The 12,902-nt window shown below is 46.6% G+C and overlaps 1 protein-coding gene across 1 annotated transcript in view; it reads right to left on the bottom strand.

The window, feature by feature from the left end:
- The window catches only part of LOC135896831 (N-acetylgalactosamine-6-sulfatase-like), a 51,664-nt gene that overhangs the window by 25,310 nt on the left and 13,452 nt on the right, over nucleotides 1-12,902 (bottom strand). Inside the window, exons 3-5 of the mRNA XM_065425311.1 lie at nucleotides 3,631-3,705; nucleotides 2,858-2,960; nucleotides 768-911 (exon numbers count right to left, since the gene is read on the bottom strand). Of these exons, the coding sequence (XP_065281383.1) occupies nucleotides 768-911; nucleotides 2,858-2,960; nucleotides 3,631-3,705 (322 nt within the window). The remainder of the gene's footprint in view (nucleotides 1-767; nucleotides 912-2,857; nucleotides 2,961-3,630; nucleotides 3,706-12,902) is intronic.

The raw sequence follows: 12,902 nt of genomic DNA, 5'->3' as shown, positions 1-12,902 counted from the left end.
GTTTATTGACGACGACTGGCCGGTATACAACACATAATAACGCAAGACACGCCCCCCCAGCTTGGGTAGGCTACTTATACTGTAATTGTGGCGCTGGAGTGCCCAAAGGCGTGGCCCCCTGCTGGTTACAAGATACAACACTCTCGCATTTACACATCATAAGAATTGCTTATAGGTGCCCCCATAGATTTTGTCAGGAACTAAATATTACTATGCAGCAGCACTAAATGCCGAAGAAGTGCCGTAAATGCGCATGTTATTGGAATCAATTACCCTCTCAATGGAGCTAAACTAGTCGTTGAATCACAGCAAATAAAATTATTGAAAATGCTACCCAAAGAACGAGTTATGCTGGCGTATCGGGTGAAAGTTTAAAAGATTGCCGGAGGGGCAATGTACAAAACTGCTGGGCATGGGGACGCCCCTAGCAGAGCAGGGGAGCCACTGACACGATGGAGCATGCAGAAGTGCGGTGTTATACCAGTCTATCCTGCTGTCTCACATCAAGAAGCGATGGTCGTGCACAGACGAGGACTCGCCGATGAGTTTCGGACCTAACAGTGTTAAGAAATGCTTTCGTCTCTTTCTATGCACTTTCCAAGTTACGCTTTAGTAATGCTCAAACAGCTTTCAGCGCATCTCTGCAAGATGAAAAGGCCAGCAATTCTGGGAACCACGAGCGGGTTATTTCCTTCTTATTTCAAGCACTTCGTTGTTGGCATGCTCGGCTGCGCGAGCGACGTGGTGTTCTATCTCTCACGACTTGCCTGCCAATCATGTGGTCGTCCCTGAAGACGGGAATATTTGGCTCCGTCACATCGTCGAATGGGCCCGGATGCGTTGACGGCGAGCCGAAGAACTCGTGGAAGCCGTGACGTAGCGGCAGGAACGCCGGCTCGTGGCCCAGGTGCCTGCGCGCCCAGCCCCCGACTTTAGGTAAACACATCCGTCGCGATGCAGCCTGTTCGCTCTACACATTAGCGCCACGCGGCTACAACACCGAAGCTATGGCGGAAAGCGTTCAAGATATGAACCTCACACTTCAAAGTCAGCTCTGAGGACCAAGTGCGAGCCTTCGTAAATGACTAAACATTTACGCTTGAGCTATATTGCGCGTATACCGGGGCGCTATAATGTAAAACTATTCCAAACTTTTCTATTCCAATTCTGTAATCAGCCCTCTGCGATTGGTCAAAAACTTTTTTCGACCACCCCCCACTTCACCTGTCTGTCACGCGACGTCGCGAAAACCGCGATAGCTCCCCATCTCATATGACGTGTACACACAGATTATGCATGATTTGACCACGCAAAAGAGAAATAGTTATTCCTGATTCGACGCCTTTTCGCCATTAGCCCCCGACTATTGGTCAAAAGTTTTCGGGCTGCACCCACTTCACCTGCCTGTCACGCGACGTCACAAAATCATAAAAACTCGCCGCGTCAAAGTGACGTGTACGCATTAAAGACGCATTAATATGCCGAACAAAACTGAATTTTCTTCTGAATAGCAGCAGGCTGTCCCGTTCCGAAAGGAATAAAATATGGCTGCCGCCGATCGCTCAGGCGCTGGCTACTCACACCTGCCGGAGAGCATGGGTTTATTTGTCTATAATAAAACTTTTTGCGCGGCCGTGTAACGTTTTCGAGCACTTTCGGCAGGTTTACGACCTCGTTCTGCCAACTATTCTTTGCTGAGCTGCCGACGCCGACACTAAACCCAGAAACGGATGTCTAAAAGCTGCGCTCTAAAAAAAAGAAAAAAAAGAAAACTGATTCGATGGTATATGGTTGCTGTTTATGCGAGGTCACATGAGTCTGCCAGTTTTGTTTCTTTTTTTTTTCTTTGTGTTTGTGTGTGTGTGTGTGTGTGTGTGTGTGTGTGTTTGTGTGTGTGTGTTTAATCTTTGTTTTCGCAATGAGAAAGGGTGTCAGAGGTAGTGAAAAACTCAAACGGCCCCTGTTTATTGCTAGTTCCATTCGTCTCCTTGATTTTACGTATAATTAAGCCTCCATTACTCATGACGACGAAGCCAGACTTGTCTCCGCAGTCGCTATATAGTAAAGCTTTGTGTCACCTCACTACAATCCCATGGATCTACGCATATAAGGATTGACCTCAACAAACTTTAAAAAGCCCATATCGTCTCTCGAATGTATACAGTGCATGCCTATAAAGTTATTGTTATATTCTTCACTGCTAAAGTAAAACTGTAAAACTGCTCAAAATCTAGCTTATCCTTTCACGCACTGTATTCATTGTATTGCTTTTATCGTTATGACTATTTGACATTGTATTTGTTGTTACCTCATTGTTACCATTAGCGCTGCGTTTTTCTTGTTATAGGTAGGTGGAGTATATTTTTTTTTCTAATTTCTATTTTCTGATTTTTTCATGCACCCTCTCTTCATCTATCTTCATCTAAATTCTTCGATTTGTTCTTGCTTTTCATTCTTGTATTTCTTTGGTTGATGCTGCAATGATGCTTGCGACTTCCTGTTTATTAATTTTCGATCGTTTATACGTGCAGTTGTAAACATCCATCCGTCCCTTTAACCAATGTTCCTAATAAAGGGTGCAACATATTTTTTAATGAACGAACGAAGCAAGTTTACTGTTTCTTTTTTTTATTATTATTAGCCATCCTATAAGTATATGTGTAAAATTCGTGTAGCGTATGCACGTCGACATATGCCGCTTGCGCCTTATGAAGTCTGTGTCATACAAACGTCACCGCGCAGAGAAGCCGGCGCGATTACTATTATAACAGGCCTACCAGTACGAGTACCAATAATTTCTCGACGAATATCGCGTACAGAAGCCACAAACTATTAACAGGCACGGCGGCGTACCAACCATTTGCCGATGATCATGTTTCTGTAGCCGACCTCGTCAAGGATTTCTGGGATGAGCAGCTCTTCTTTCGGTATGCCGCCCGCAACACTCGGAGACACATACGCTGCGCCAGAAAAGTCCCGAATGTAGGACGAAGAAAGAAAGAAAGAAACTGAGAGAGTATACAGGCGGCCTACACCGCGGAAGTAAACACGTCCTTGTTGGACACAGAAGAATATCTCATGCTCGATTTCGTACACAAAAAAAAAAAATATTTCGCTAGTCGCATACCCTTAGTCACGATAGATTCGACAATGGGTCGCAGAACATGCACATACTGAATCTGTCAACATCCTCTGTATTATGAACCTAGGCGCACATTCAATCTGAATTCTGCAGCCCAGAAAAAAAAAGGATATCTGAATTGTGCAGTTTAAAACGAGGATGACGTTCCGTTGCCCTTATTTAGAGAAACTATTTAAAAAAAATAGACAAGCTCCCTTTTAGTCTTCAGAAAGAGCCACCACTATGAATATCCTCTCTTTATTAGTCCGTCAATGATTAACGCTGACAGTAATTTGCCACTAAAACCATGGTTTTGCGTGTTCTATGTTCTGTCTGACAACCGTATGATGCTGTCGAACTCCTCAAGCAGAAGAATCGCTCAAATCAGTACTCGTGCGTAACCGTATACCATCATGCATGGAGGCACCGCTGCTTCCAATTTCAAATTGCGCGAATGCACTATGCACTATAGGCGGCCAGCTATATGTTATGTATGCGTGTATACGTACCGTTCCTGGAGTGGTTGTTGGTCGTGTAGAACCCGTTCCGGATGGGCAGCCGACCCGTAAGCAGTGCCGCTCGGGCTGCAAGAGTCCTCAGTCATGTACCCACTGTCTCCACTTGTATGATAAAATTAACAAACAAACAAAAAACTATGAGGGCACCTTAACCAATTCTTAGGGCGTGTATATGCGAGAGCATTATACTTGTCGCTAAATATGTCCCTGCGTTATGTCGCTGAGTTTAGTGTTGCGGTGAAATGTTGCCGAGTTTAATGCTGCTGCGTAATGCTTTCGAGTTGCTGCTCACGAGGTCACAACGCAAGACGATAAACCGGCCGCATTGCTATCTCTCGGCTTAACGACATAACGAGCGATGACAGTACACTTTTCCGAGGGGCGCACCATGGTGTATAGATTTCTTCATCGGGTTCGAAGGCGAACTCCACCTCATCCTCTTGGGGGATATTGTAGTCGTCGTCCGACGGGTACTTGGACCGCGCTGCCTCTTATTCGTCGCCGTCCATGGGCTCCGGCGACGACGTCTGCGGGCCCCCGACAACGCGGAATCCAGAGCGGGAGCGGCTGCAGCTCGCCGTGCTCGCCCCGGGGCCTTAGCCCCCTCCAGACTTTTCGGCAGGGAGGGCGGAGCCTCCCCCCCCCCCCCCTACCCACAAACACACACATAAAGTGTCATTACTAGAGCTTCTGCACCCACATCATTTGAGGTTTCTTTTGATTTGCCTGGACCTTTTCACTTAAGATTTTGCTGTGGCTAATAGTTTACTGCATCATCGTTGGCCGCAGACGCGCATGGCTTTTAATTCATACTTTCGCTTTATTTCTGCAAATCCTGACAATAGGAGGACAAGCGCATTAAAAGTGCCAGTGGCGGCTGCCTCCTCCGTATTTTCTCACTTTAACATTGTTTTAAATTTCCACTGCTAACACCGTGCACATACACAATATATCTAAATATACACGCAGGACAAAGTTTATTATATTTTTGAAAGAGATGGAGGTAGCCAATTAAAAATTATTTCTAAAGGTATGGATAGCGCATGCCTAGAGAATGAATATGTTGCTCTATGTTCTCCACGCTTCAAATGGCTTTGCACGCTTTTGTGACCATGAAAAAGACCTATAGGCTTGAGTGACCCTTTCGGCAGAGTCTTTTATCAATGGCGTGTGAAATGCACGTGAATGTTGTGTGTCTCAGTATTGCTTATCTTTCCAGTAAGCAATGTTAACGACTCTTAAAAAAAGATACCGATGGGCTAGTTGGTGAGCCTTGATATTGAAGCAGAGCACTTACATCTGACTCGTACACGTACACATAGAAAGGACATACACAGGCGCTGTGTATGTCCTTTCTATGTGTACGCGTACGTGTCAGATGTAAGTGCGCTGCTTCAACATCACATAATATTTTGGAAAAAAAAACCATTTCTAATAAACTACAACATTTATTAGAGATAGAAACATCGTCACTCGCATGCAAATGTCATAAATATACACAGGGTGTCCTATCATGCACCAAGATTTAAAAAAGAGCAATGCGTTAGTCGAAGAAAACCCAGTGCATATTGTTTCCAGTACAGTGGAGTAGCTGCCAGTAATTTTTTCGTTACTGAGATTTAATTAGGTAATTGTAATGTAATGACTTACATAACTCGAGACATACTATCCTAATTATCAAAGTGTCAATGAGGCATTTGTAGGCACAGCCAAGGGAGATCTAATTGCGGTATCTTCAGCGACGTGCTTATACGTACTAATTTTTTACGATTGATAAATAAACCCTGCGAAATATGGAGAATACCACGTGACTGCGTTCCCGCCGGATCATAAAGCAGCGTCCTCGAACATGTTCCCTCTGAGTTAGCCAGGGCAAATAAAGGAAATAAGGAAAAACATCGTGATCAAACTAGTGCATTATCTGCCACGCCCCGGCCGAAGTAACACGCCACGTTTGGTGTTGTTTGGAAACAAGCTGTGATAGCTGTTTTCTTAGCGTAGATAAAGTGCACAAATGGTTCTCTCTATTTTTTTTTTTTGTCACGAAAGCTATCACCACAATAGCGAATTGATAACGTGAGAGCAAAGATTTAAAGGCGCCTTTTGTTTCATCCCAGTCGCCATGTCTTTCTCTAATGAGCAGAAGGAAAACATGATCTTTGCCTTGGGAGCTGCAAATAGCAACAAGAGGAAGACCGCAAATACATATCAGTCATGGAAGTGTGGCGGTAGACCGAACGCATCGACTATCATGAGAAATTATGAGAACCTGAGACAAACCGGCAGCTTCAAGAAACAGCGGCGGAGGACTCCATCTTTTGAGTCCTAGCCTACACACGGATGTTCTAGCATTTATCGCCTCAAACCCTCATGCTAGCGTGCGGGACGTGGCCGCCCAGGTACCAATTTCCAAATCATCAGTTTGGAGGATTCTAAATGACGGCCTTTCACCCGTACCACTTTAACCAGCACCAATGCTTGGAAGATAGGGATCTGTAGAATCGTCTAGATTTTTCGAACTTGGTCCTCACAAAAGCCGATGAGTCACCGGACTCTTGCGCAACATCATGTGCACAGATGAAGCCACTTTTCGCAGAAACGCCTAGGTAAATTTGCATAATGCACACTATCGGAATGACTCCAATCCACACTGAGTAAAGCGCAATCGGCACCACTACCAGTGGTCGCTCAGTGCGTGGTTCGGAATTTACGCCGGTGCTATAATCGGTCTCGTCTTCTTTGATCACACACTGACTGGGCAGCTTTACGTAAACGAAATCCTTGAAGGAGTGTGGTATCAGCCAGATGGGGCAGCCGCACACAGCAGCAGCCAAGCACGAAACTAGCTGGATGCGACTTTTCATGTGCAATAGATTGGAAGGCACGGGCCTGTATATTGGCCGGCTAGGTCACCTGACCTCTCTCTACTCGATTTCTTTCTTTGAGATTATATGAAAGATCGTGCTTACGTGATCGAGACGGACGTCAGATTAGTTCAAGGGAACGATGACGGATGTCTGTCGTAGAATTCTGGCGTCGGTCATCAAGAAAGCCACTGCAGATGTGATATAAGCGTACTCAGTACTGCGTAGCTGCAGAAGGAGACCCATTAGAATACGTCCTCTATAGGCAGCACCTGTTGTTCAAAGGGGCTTACGAATTAATAGGTAATGGCACACTTAAATCTTATGTTCCTTTTTTTGTGTGTGCAGACATCCTGATTGCCAATTCGGCTCGTTTAGAAGTAGCATATTTGGTTTCTTGAACGCATCGGTTTTGCCTTTCCTCTAAACGTTGGTCGCTTCCCGGTATTTTTTGACACGAACCTGTTTTGGCAGCACGTATACACTTTCATGAAAAATGAGATGGTCACAATAATTTAGCTTCGGTCCGAAGCAAATTTCTGGCACAAAATATAGTTTCGCGCGCACTCTTTCAATGCGGTGCGAGCAAAGCCGAGAGTTTGAAATGCTTTATGCCTATTACATTGCTTTTCGCATTTCGTGCGTGGTCAGAGCCGCGCTTCAGCTGCGTTATCAAGGGGATTTTGTTATCAATGTGATCAGTCGGTCTTGAGAGACGGATAATAAGTGTGATGTAGAGAGGAAGGAATAGCTGCAAAGGCTCGAAACCTGCTGTCGGTGCTCCTTCCATACCCTTATCAAGTTGATGGGCTGCCTCTTCGGGTTTGTGACCTGCAGGCAACGCAGTTGCTTTCAATCAGCGTATTTGAGGGCGCTGCTTTATGATGCGGGTGGGAGCACACCCACGTAGTACTTTCATACTTCGTGAGGTTTCTTTACCAGCCGTAAAAATTGTACGCAATGAGTACGTCGCTGAAAACACCGCAGTTAAATGTCATTTTGGGGTGCCTACAAATGCCTCATTAACACTTTGAAGATTAGGACAGTACTTCTCCAGTTTGATAATTACTTGCATTTACCGAATATAAGTAACGAAAGAATTACTGGCGGATACTACACTGTACTGGAAACAATATGCACTAGGTTTTCTTCGAGTAACGCAACTGCTTGTCTTGGTCTTGGTGTGTCTTGGTCTTGGTGCGTGATAGTTGGGGAACACTGTGTAGTTCACTGAGTAACAGAAACGAGGCGAAGCCGGATTCACTCGAAATCAGAATCAGCAGCAGTCATGCGCAACAGCGCTCATACTCGGACTCTCAGAAAAAGAAGAGAGAGAGGCTGCATTTTCACCGGAAAGGCGAAGCAGTATTAATGAAAGCCAAGCATGTGACAATTACACGAAGAACGATTACACCTCCGAGAGGTGTGAAATTGGCACTAAGACTGTGAAATTAAATTGCCTCCGACTATGAGGTCTGGTATACACTCATATAACGCCGTCACTTCAGCGCTTAATTCTTCGAGGTCACACGAAGTTTCTTGAAGTCCAAGAATTATATATATACCCATATATATATATATATATATATATATATATATATATATATATATATATATATATATATATATATATATATATATAACCCCATACCCCATATATATATGGTATGGAGTATATATATATATATATATATATATATATATATATATATATATATATATATATATATATATATATATATATATATATATATATATATATATGGGGTTCGGAAAGCTGGTCGGGCCCCAGCTCCCCCCCCCTCGGAAAAAATGAAAACTCTCCGCCTATGCACATAATCGTACAAAGTGCGAAGATTAGAAATTTTCGCACTGTCAACGAGCGCAGAACCTAAATCCCCGCTGTCCGTCATAGCGCGCCTTACGTGTTACGACACAACATGGCGGCGCAACTGGACGTGTGTCACCGCCCTGTACGGAGAAGCGTGGTATCGAGACATGGACAATAGAGAGCTTTAGGTTAGGGGACGCAAGCGGCCTCTAATGAGCATGGAAGCACCTAACTCCGCAGCCGCTCGCTCTGCCATTTATTGAATCACCCACCATGCTGGGAGAACCCAACCAAGCTCGAAGATATTCATCACTGTCGCCTGCAGTGTGTCGGAACGAAACGAAAACAAAACGAGACGATATTTTTTGACCGGAACAAAAACGTAACGGAAACGTTATTATTTTGTCTCGGAGTGAAACCGAAATACCTTTTGTCGGTTCTCGCTTCCAGGGGAAAAAGTCGGCAATCCGAAACAAACGATGTCGGGCAACGTCAGCATTAGCGCGTATCTCAGGCACGGATAGCGCAAGCGATCGCCGGTCGAGAGCACCACGAACCTGTCGAACCACGAACCGAGCCTGTCGCTCGGTGCACTATATATAGCAGACCGGCATCGTAGGAAAATCCAGGGTTTGCTCGCTGAAGCGCTTATCGTTTCATTCTCTACGGGTACAACACTTTACTACCCAAGTTTTATCGTTCGTTTAAGTTTGTTTTATCGGAACAGCGGTGTCGCACTTCGGCGAGTACACTCGATGACGTGCTGCTTCTGAGATCATGCTCAGTGCCTTGACTTAAGGCATTGAGCATGATTTCATAATTCAGTTACTGAGAAAAATAAATACTGTGTTTTTATCGTTACACTGCTTAGAACATTTTTTCATGCAAACAAAAGCCGTTATGAACCGTTGCGGACCATATTTTTTTTTTTCGTTCCGGAGCAGAAACGAAATGCCAGTTTGTTTCAAAAGTAAAACGAAGCTAAAACCGGAGCGAAAAAATTAACCGGCGATTATGATACTCCTTAATGCGAAATTTGAGCACAACTCTATACGTGTTTTCATTTTGCGATATATAGAGGCATAGCACCGATCACTGCACCGACTAGCAGAGCCACGACGGGCGGCGCTATATATATATATACCGGCCACACAGTTGCCGCTTCCCAGCAACTGCAGCTTATGCAACCGTAATCTTTACCGCGAGATGCTTGCGAACACTATGCGCGAAGGCGTGCTTTCTGGTTCTTTTTTTTTCTTTCCCCCGCACAGCGAGTGCCGCCACTGCCGCGGACACATGCGCGGACGTGAACGCAATGTGGTGGTGCTTCAAGGTGGCTTCCTTCGCTTTCCACCTGATGCTTCCGCTGCAGCCTTCTCCTCCACTTTCCTCCTCGCGCTCTCGCGTCTTTCATCATTCGCTGTCCTTGTTCTCTCGCTTACGCCGAGGTACGACGCTAAGGCACGCCGACACTCACGCAGGAACGGGTGCTTAAAACTTAACTGCACTGTAAAACAGTTCGTTCCGACACCCTGGTCGCTTGTTGCAACGCTGGCGCGATGCAACGGTGGTTCAGTGGTTAGCGCGCTCGGCTGCGGAGCTGTGGCGGTGAAGCAGAGAATCGAATTCTCACCGTGGCCACATTTTTTTTCAATTAGATGAAAATGACGTAATTTGTGTGCCGTTTTTCTGCCACGGCTTCCTGGTGACGGCGGGGTCGCACGATGACTCAAATAATGATCTCGCAGTTAAAAAAATATTGAGCTTTCACAGTGGTGCGTTTTCGAGCAATCCCTCGTGATGACTATTCTCGTGGGGCTTGGTCGTATTCGCGTTTGCGAGAGAACCGATTGACACTGCGCTCGTTTATTCGCATAGACACGAGTATTGCATGCGAAAAAGCAAACGCAGTTAGACTTCCTGCGAAATTGCGAACGCGACTAATAAGCTCAGTGAGTACAGCCATCACGAGCTATTGCTCGAAAACGCACCACCGTGAAAGGTCGAGTCTGAATGGACCGTATATACAAACGACGAAAACGAACACGCGCCCGAGTCTCGATCTTGCAACCCGCAATATCGAGTCTCGGACGCGTTCTTGTCACCAAAGGCGCGACTCTTGCACCTTGACGCACAAGGTGTGTGGCTCGATCTGTGCACACACTGGCGAAAAGTCGCTGCACAGTAACATTGCGGTGCACTTGCAGCACTCATCCCTGCGTCGATCGCCCGCGCCAGTTGCTCGGAAAATAAAGTCATGCCGTCACAAAGAAACCAAGCTGGAGGTTGTCACGGCGCCGCAATTTTCGATTCGGCGAAGCACCCATCAGCAGGTCGTAGAAATAGGCACTGGCGATCAAGACGGTTACTGCCGGCCACTCGGGCAAGCGACCGAAATAGTCTATTTCGCTAGAATAGCAGCTTGGGCTTGTTGGTTTTCCATCCTGGTGTGAACAGCGCAAAACGTAGACGGGACGTGTTGGAATTAGTTATGTGTTCTGTTATGTACGCGCGACGCCACATGAGAGAGGCGGCGCCAACAGCGTGTGTGTCTGCACGGTGGATCACGTGATGCGCCGAGCCTATGTAAGAGGCGTTCGCTGAATAAAAGGGGGCTCTCCTCGATCACCCGAAAGACAGCGTCCTGACTGCGTTCTTGGGACACGGGGTCTCATCGCGACATGGTGTCAGAAGCTGGTGAAGAATCTTTTCTCTGAACGACGCAGCTACGAGCAACGATGTCAGGGAAGCCACCAATGCACCTGTATGGGCTCTAGTAACCGCCACCGCTGGACTTTGACCGCACGTCAAGGTGGCCGGCATGGATCGAGCACTTCGACGATTACCGGTCCGCAACGGGACTGAATGAACGCTCCGGGGAAGCCCAGGTTCGCACGCAACTCTACACAATGCGACGGCAAGCTGGTGAGGTCTTCAACGTTCGGGCTGTCAGAGGAAGAGGCTAAAGACTATGAAGCCGCAAAGAAAAAATTCGACGGACACTTTGTGAAAGAACGCAACATTTTGTATGAGAGCGCCTGCATGCTTTCACAGACGCGCTAAAAGCCAGGAGAGTCTGTAGACCAGTTCGTCACTGCGCTACATGCCTTGGTGGACCGTTGTGACTTCGGCAGCCTGAAGGAACGGAAGATCCGAGACAGACTTGTCGGGCTCCGCGACGCAAAGCTCTCAGAAGCTCTACAAATGGATTCGCAGCTCACGCTTGTTACAGCGCTGCAAAGGCTCGCCTAAAGGAGAGCGCGCGTCCAACTGCAGCAGTTTACTCTACGGGGAGACGACGGCCAGTCATCAGAACTTCGAGACCAAGGCCCCAGCGTGGACGTTGTGGCTCAACAGAGACGCCAGCAGCACGGCCAGGTGCGTCCGCAAGTTAAACCACCGCCAGCACGGCCAACGCGGGAGGAACGCTTCCGCTTCTGCAGCGGCGACGCCCGCCCCAGGACTGCGTGCCCGGCTATAGCTGCCAAGTGTCACCACTGCGGCAACAAAGGACACTTTGCTAAAGCCTGTCTCAAGAAAGGAACACTTCCGCCGAACGAAAGGTAGACGTTTCCGCCATTAATCAGGAAACAGGAGAGACTTGCGTCGGAGCAGTAAGCGCTAATGAGAAAGCATGATTTGTTCAGGTACGTATAAATTCTGTGTCAATAATTGCTAAGGTAGACTCAGGCGCAGAAGTATCCGTCTTACCTTCAACGTTTCCAGGATTACCAACCCGACTAGCGAAAGCGGATGTAGTTTTCCAGGGTGCCGGAGGCAGTAAACTGAACGTGCTAGGCAAATTTGAAGCCGAGATCGATTGGAAAGGGAAGACGTCCTATTAAACATTTTTACGTCGTCAATCCATTGCGCGATGTCCTTCTAGGATTTCCAGCACTAGAAATCTTGGGAATCGTTAAATTTGCTGATGCAGTCACGTCAGGAAACTAGCAGTATGAGGCGCGTTTTCCAGATATGTTTCGTAGTCTGGGAACGATGCCCGGCCAGTATACAATCAGGATACAACCCGGTGCTATCCCACATACCATAAGCGCTCCACGCAGAGTACCAATTCCCCTCAGGGAGCTACTGAAACGCGAAATAGAGAGAATGGAGCGGATGGGCATAATTAGAAGGGTGGATAACCCCACTGAATGGTGCGCAGGTATAGTTCAAGTCGTGAAGCCATCAGGAGACCTGCGATTATGTGGATCTTACCAAATTGAACAAGTGTGTAAGTCGAGAGCGTTTTACGTTACCAACGATAGACCAGGCTCTTAGTTCACTGTCGGGCACTAAGTGGTTTTCAAGACTCGATGCTAACTCGGACTTCCACCAGGTGCGACTCAGTAAGGATTCAGAAGAGCTAACGACATTCTTGACACCATTCGGTAGATATTGTTTCACTCGACTATACCGTTTGGAATTACTTCCGCTCCGGAATATTTTCAAAAAAGAATGTCGGAGATTCTATGTGGCCTTCCGGGTTTTAACGTTATGTACGACGTCCTAGCGTTGGGTGAAACAAAAGCTCAGCATGATGAGCGGCTAAGTGAAGTGATCACACG

The sequence above is a fragment of the Dermacentor albipictus genome, chromosome 1 (assembly GCF_038994185.2).
Source record: "Dermacentor albipictus isolate Rhodes 1998 colony chromosome 1, USDA_Dalb.pri_finalv2, whole genome shotgun sequence".
In the NCBI taxonomy this organism is placed as follows: Eukaryota; Metazoa; Arthropoda; class Arachnida; order Ixodida; family Ixodidae; genus Dermacentor; species Dermacentor albipictus.
This window is presented reverse-complemented; position numbering and strand designations above follow the sequence as displayed.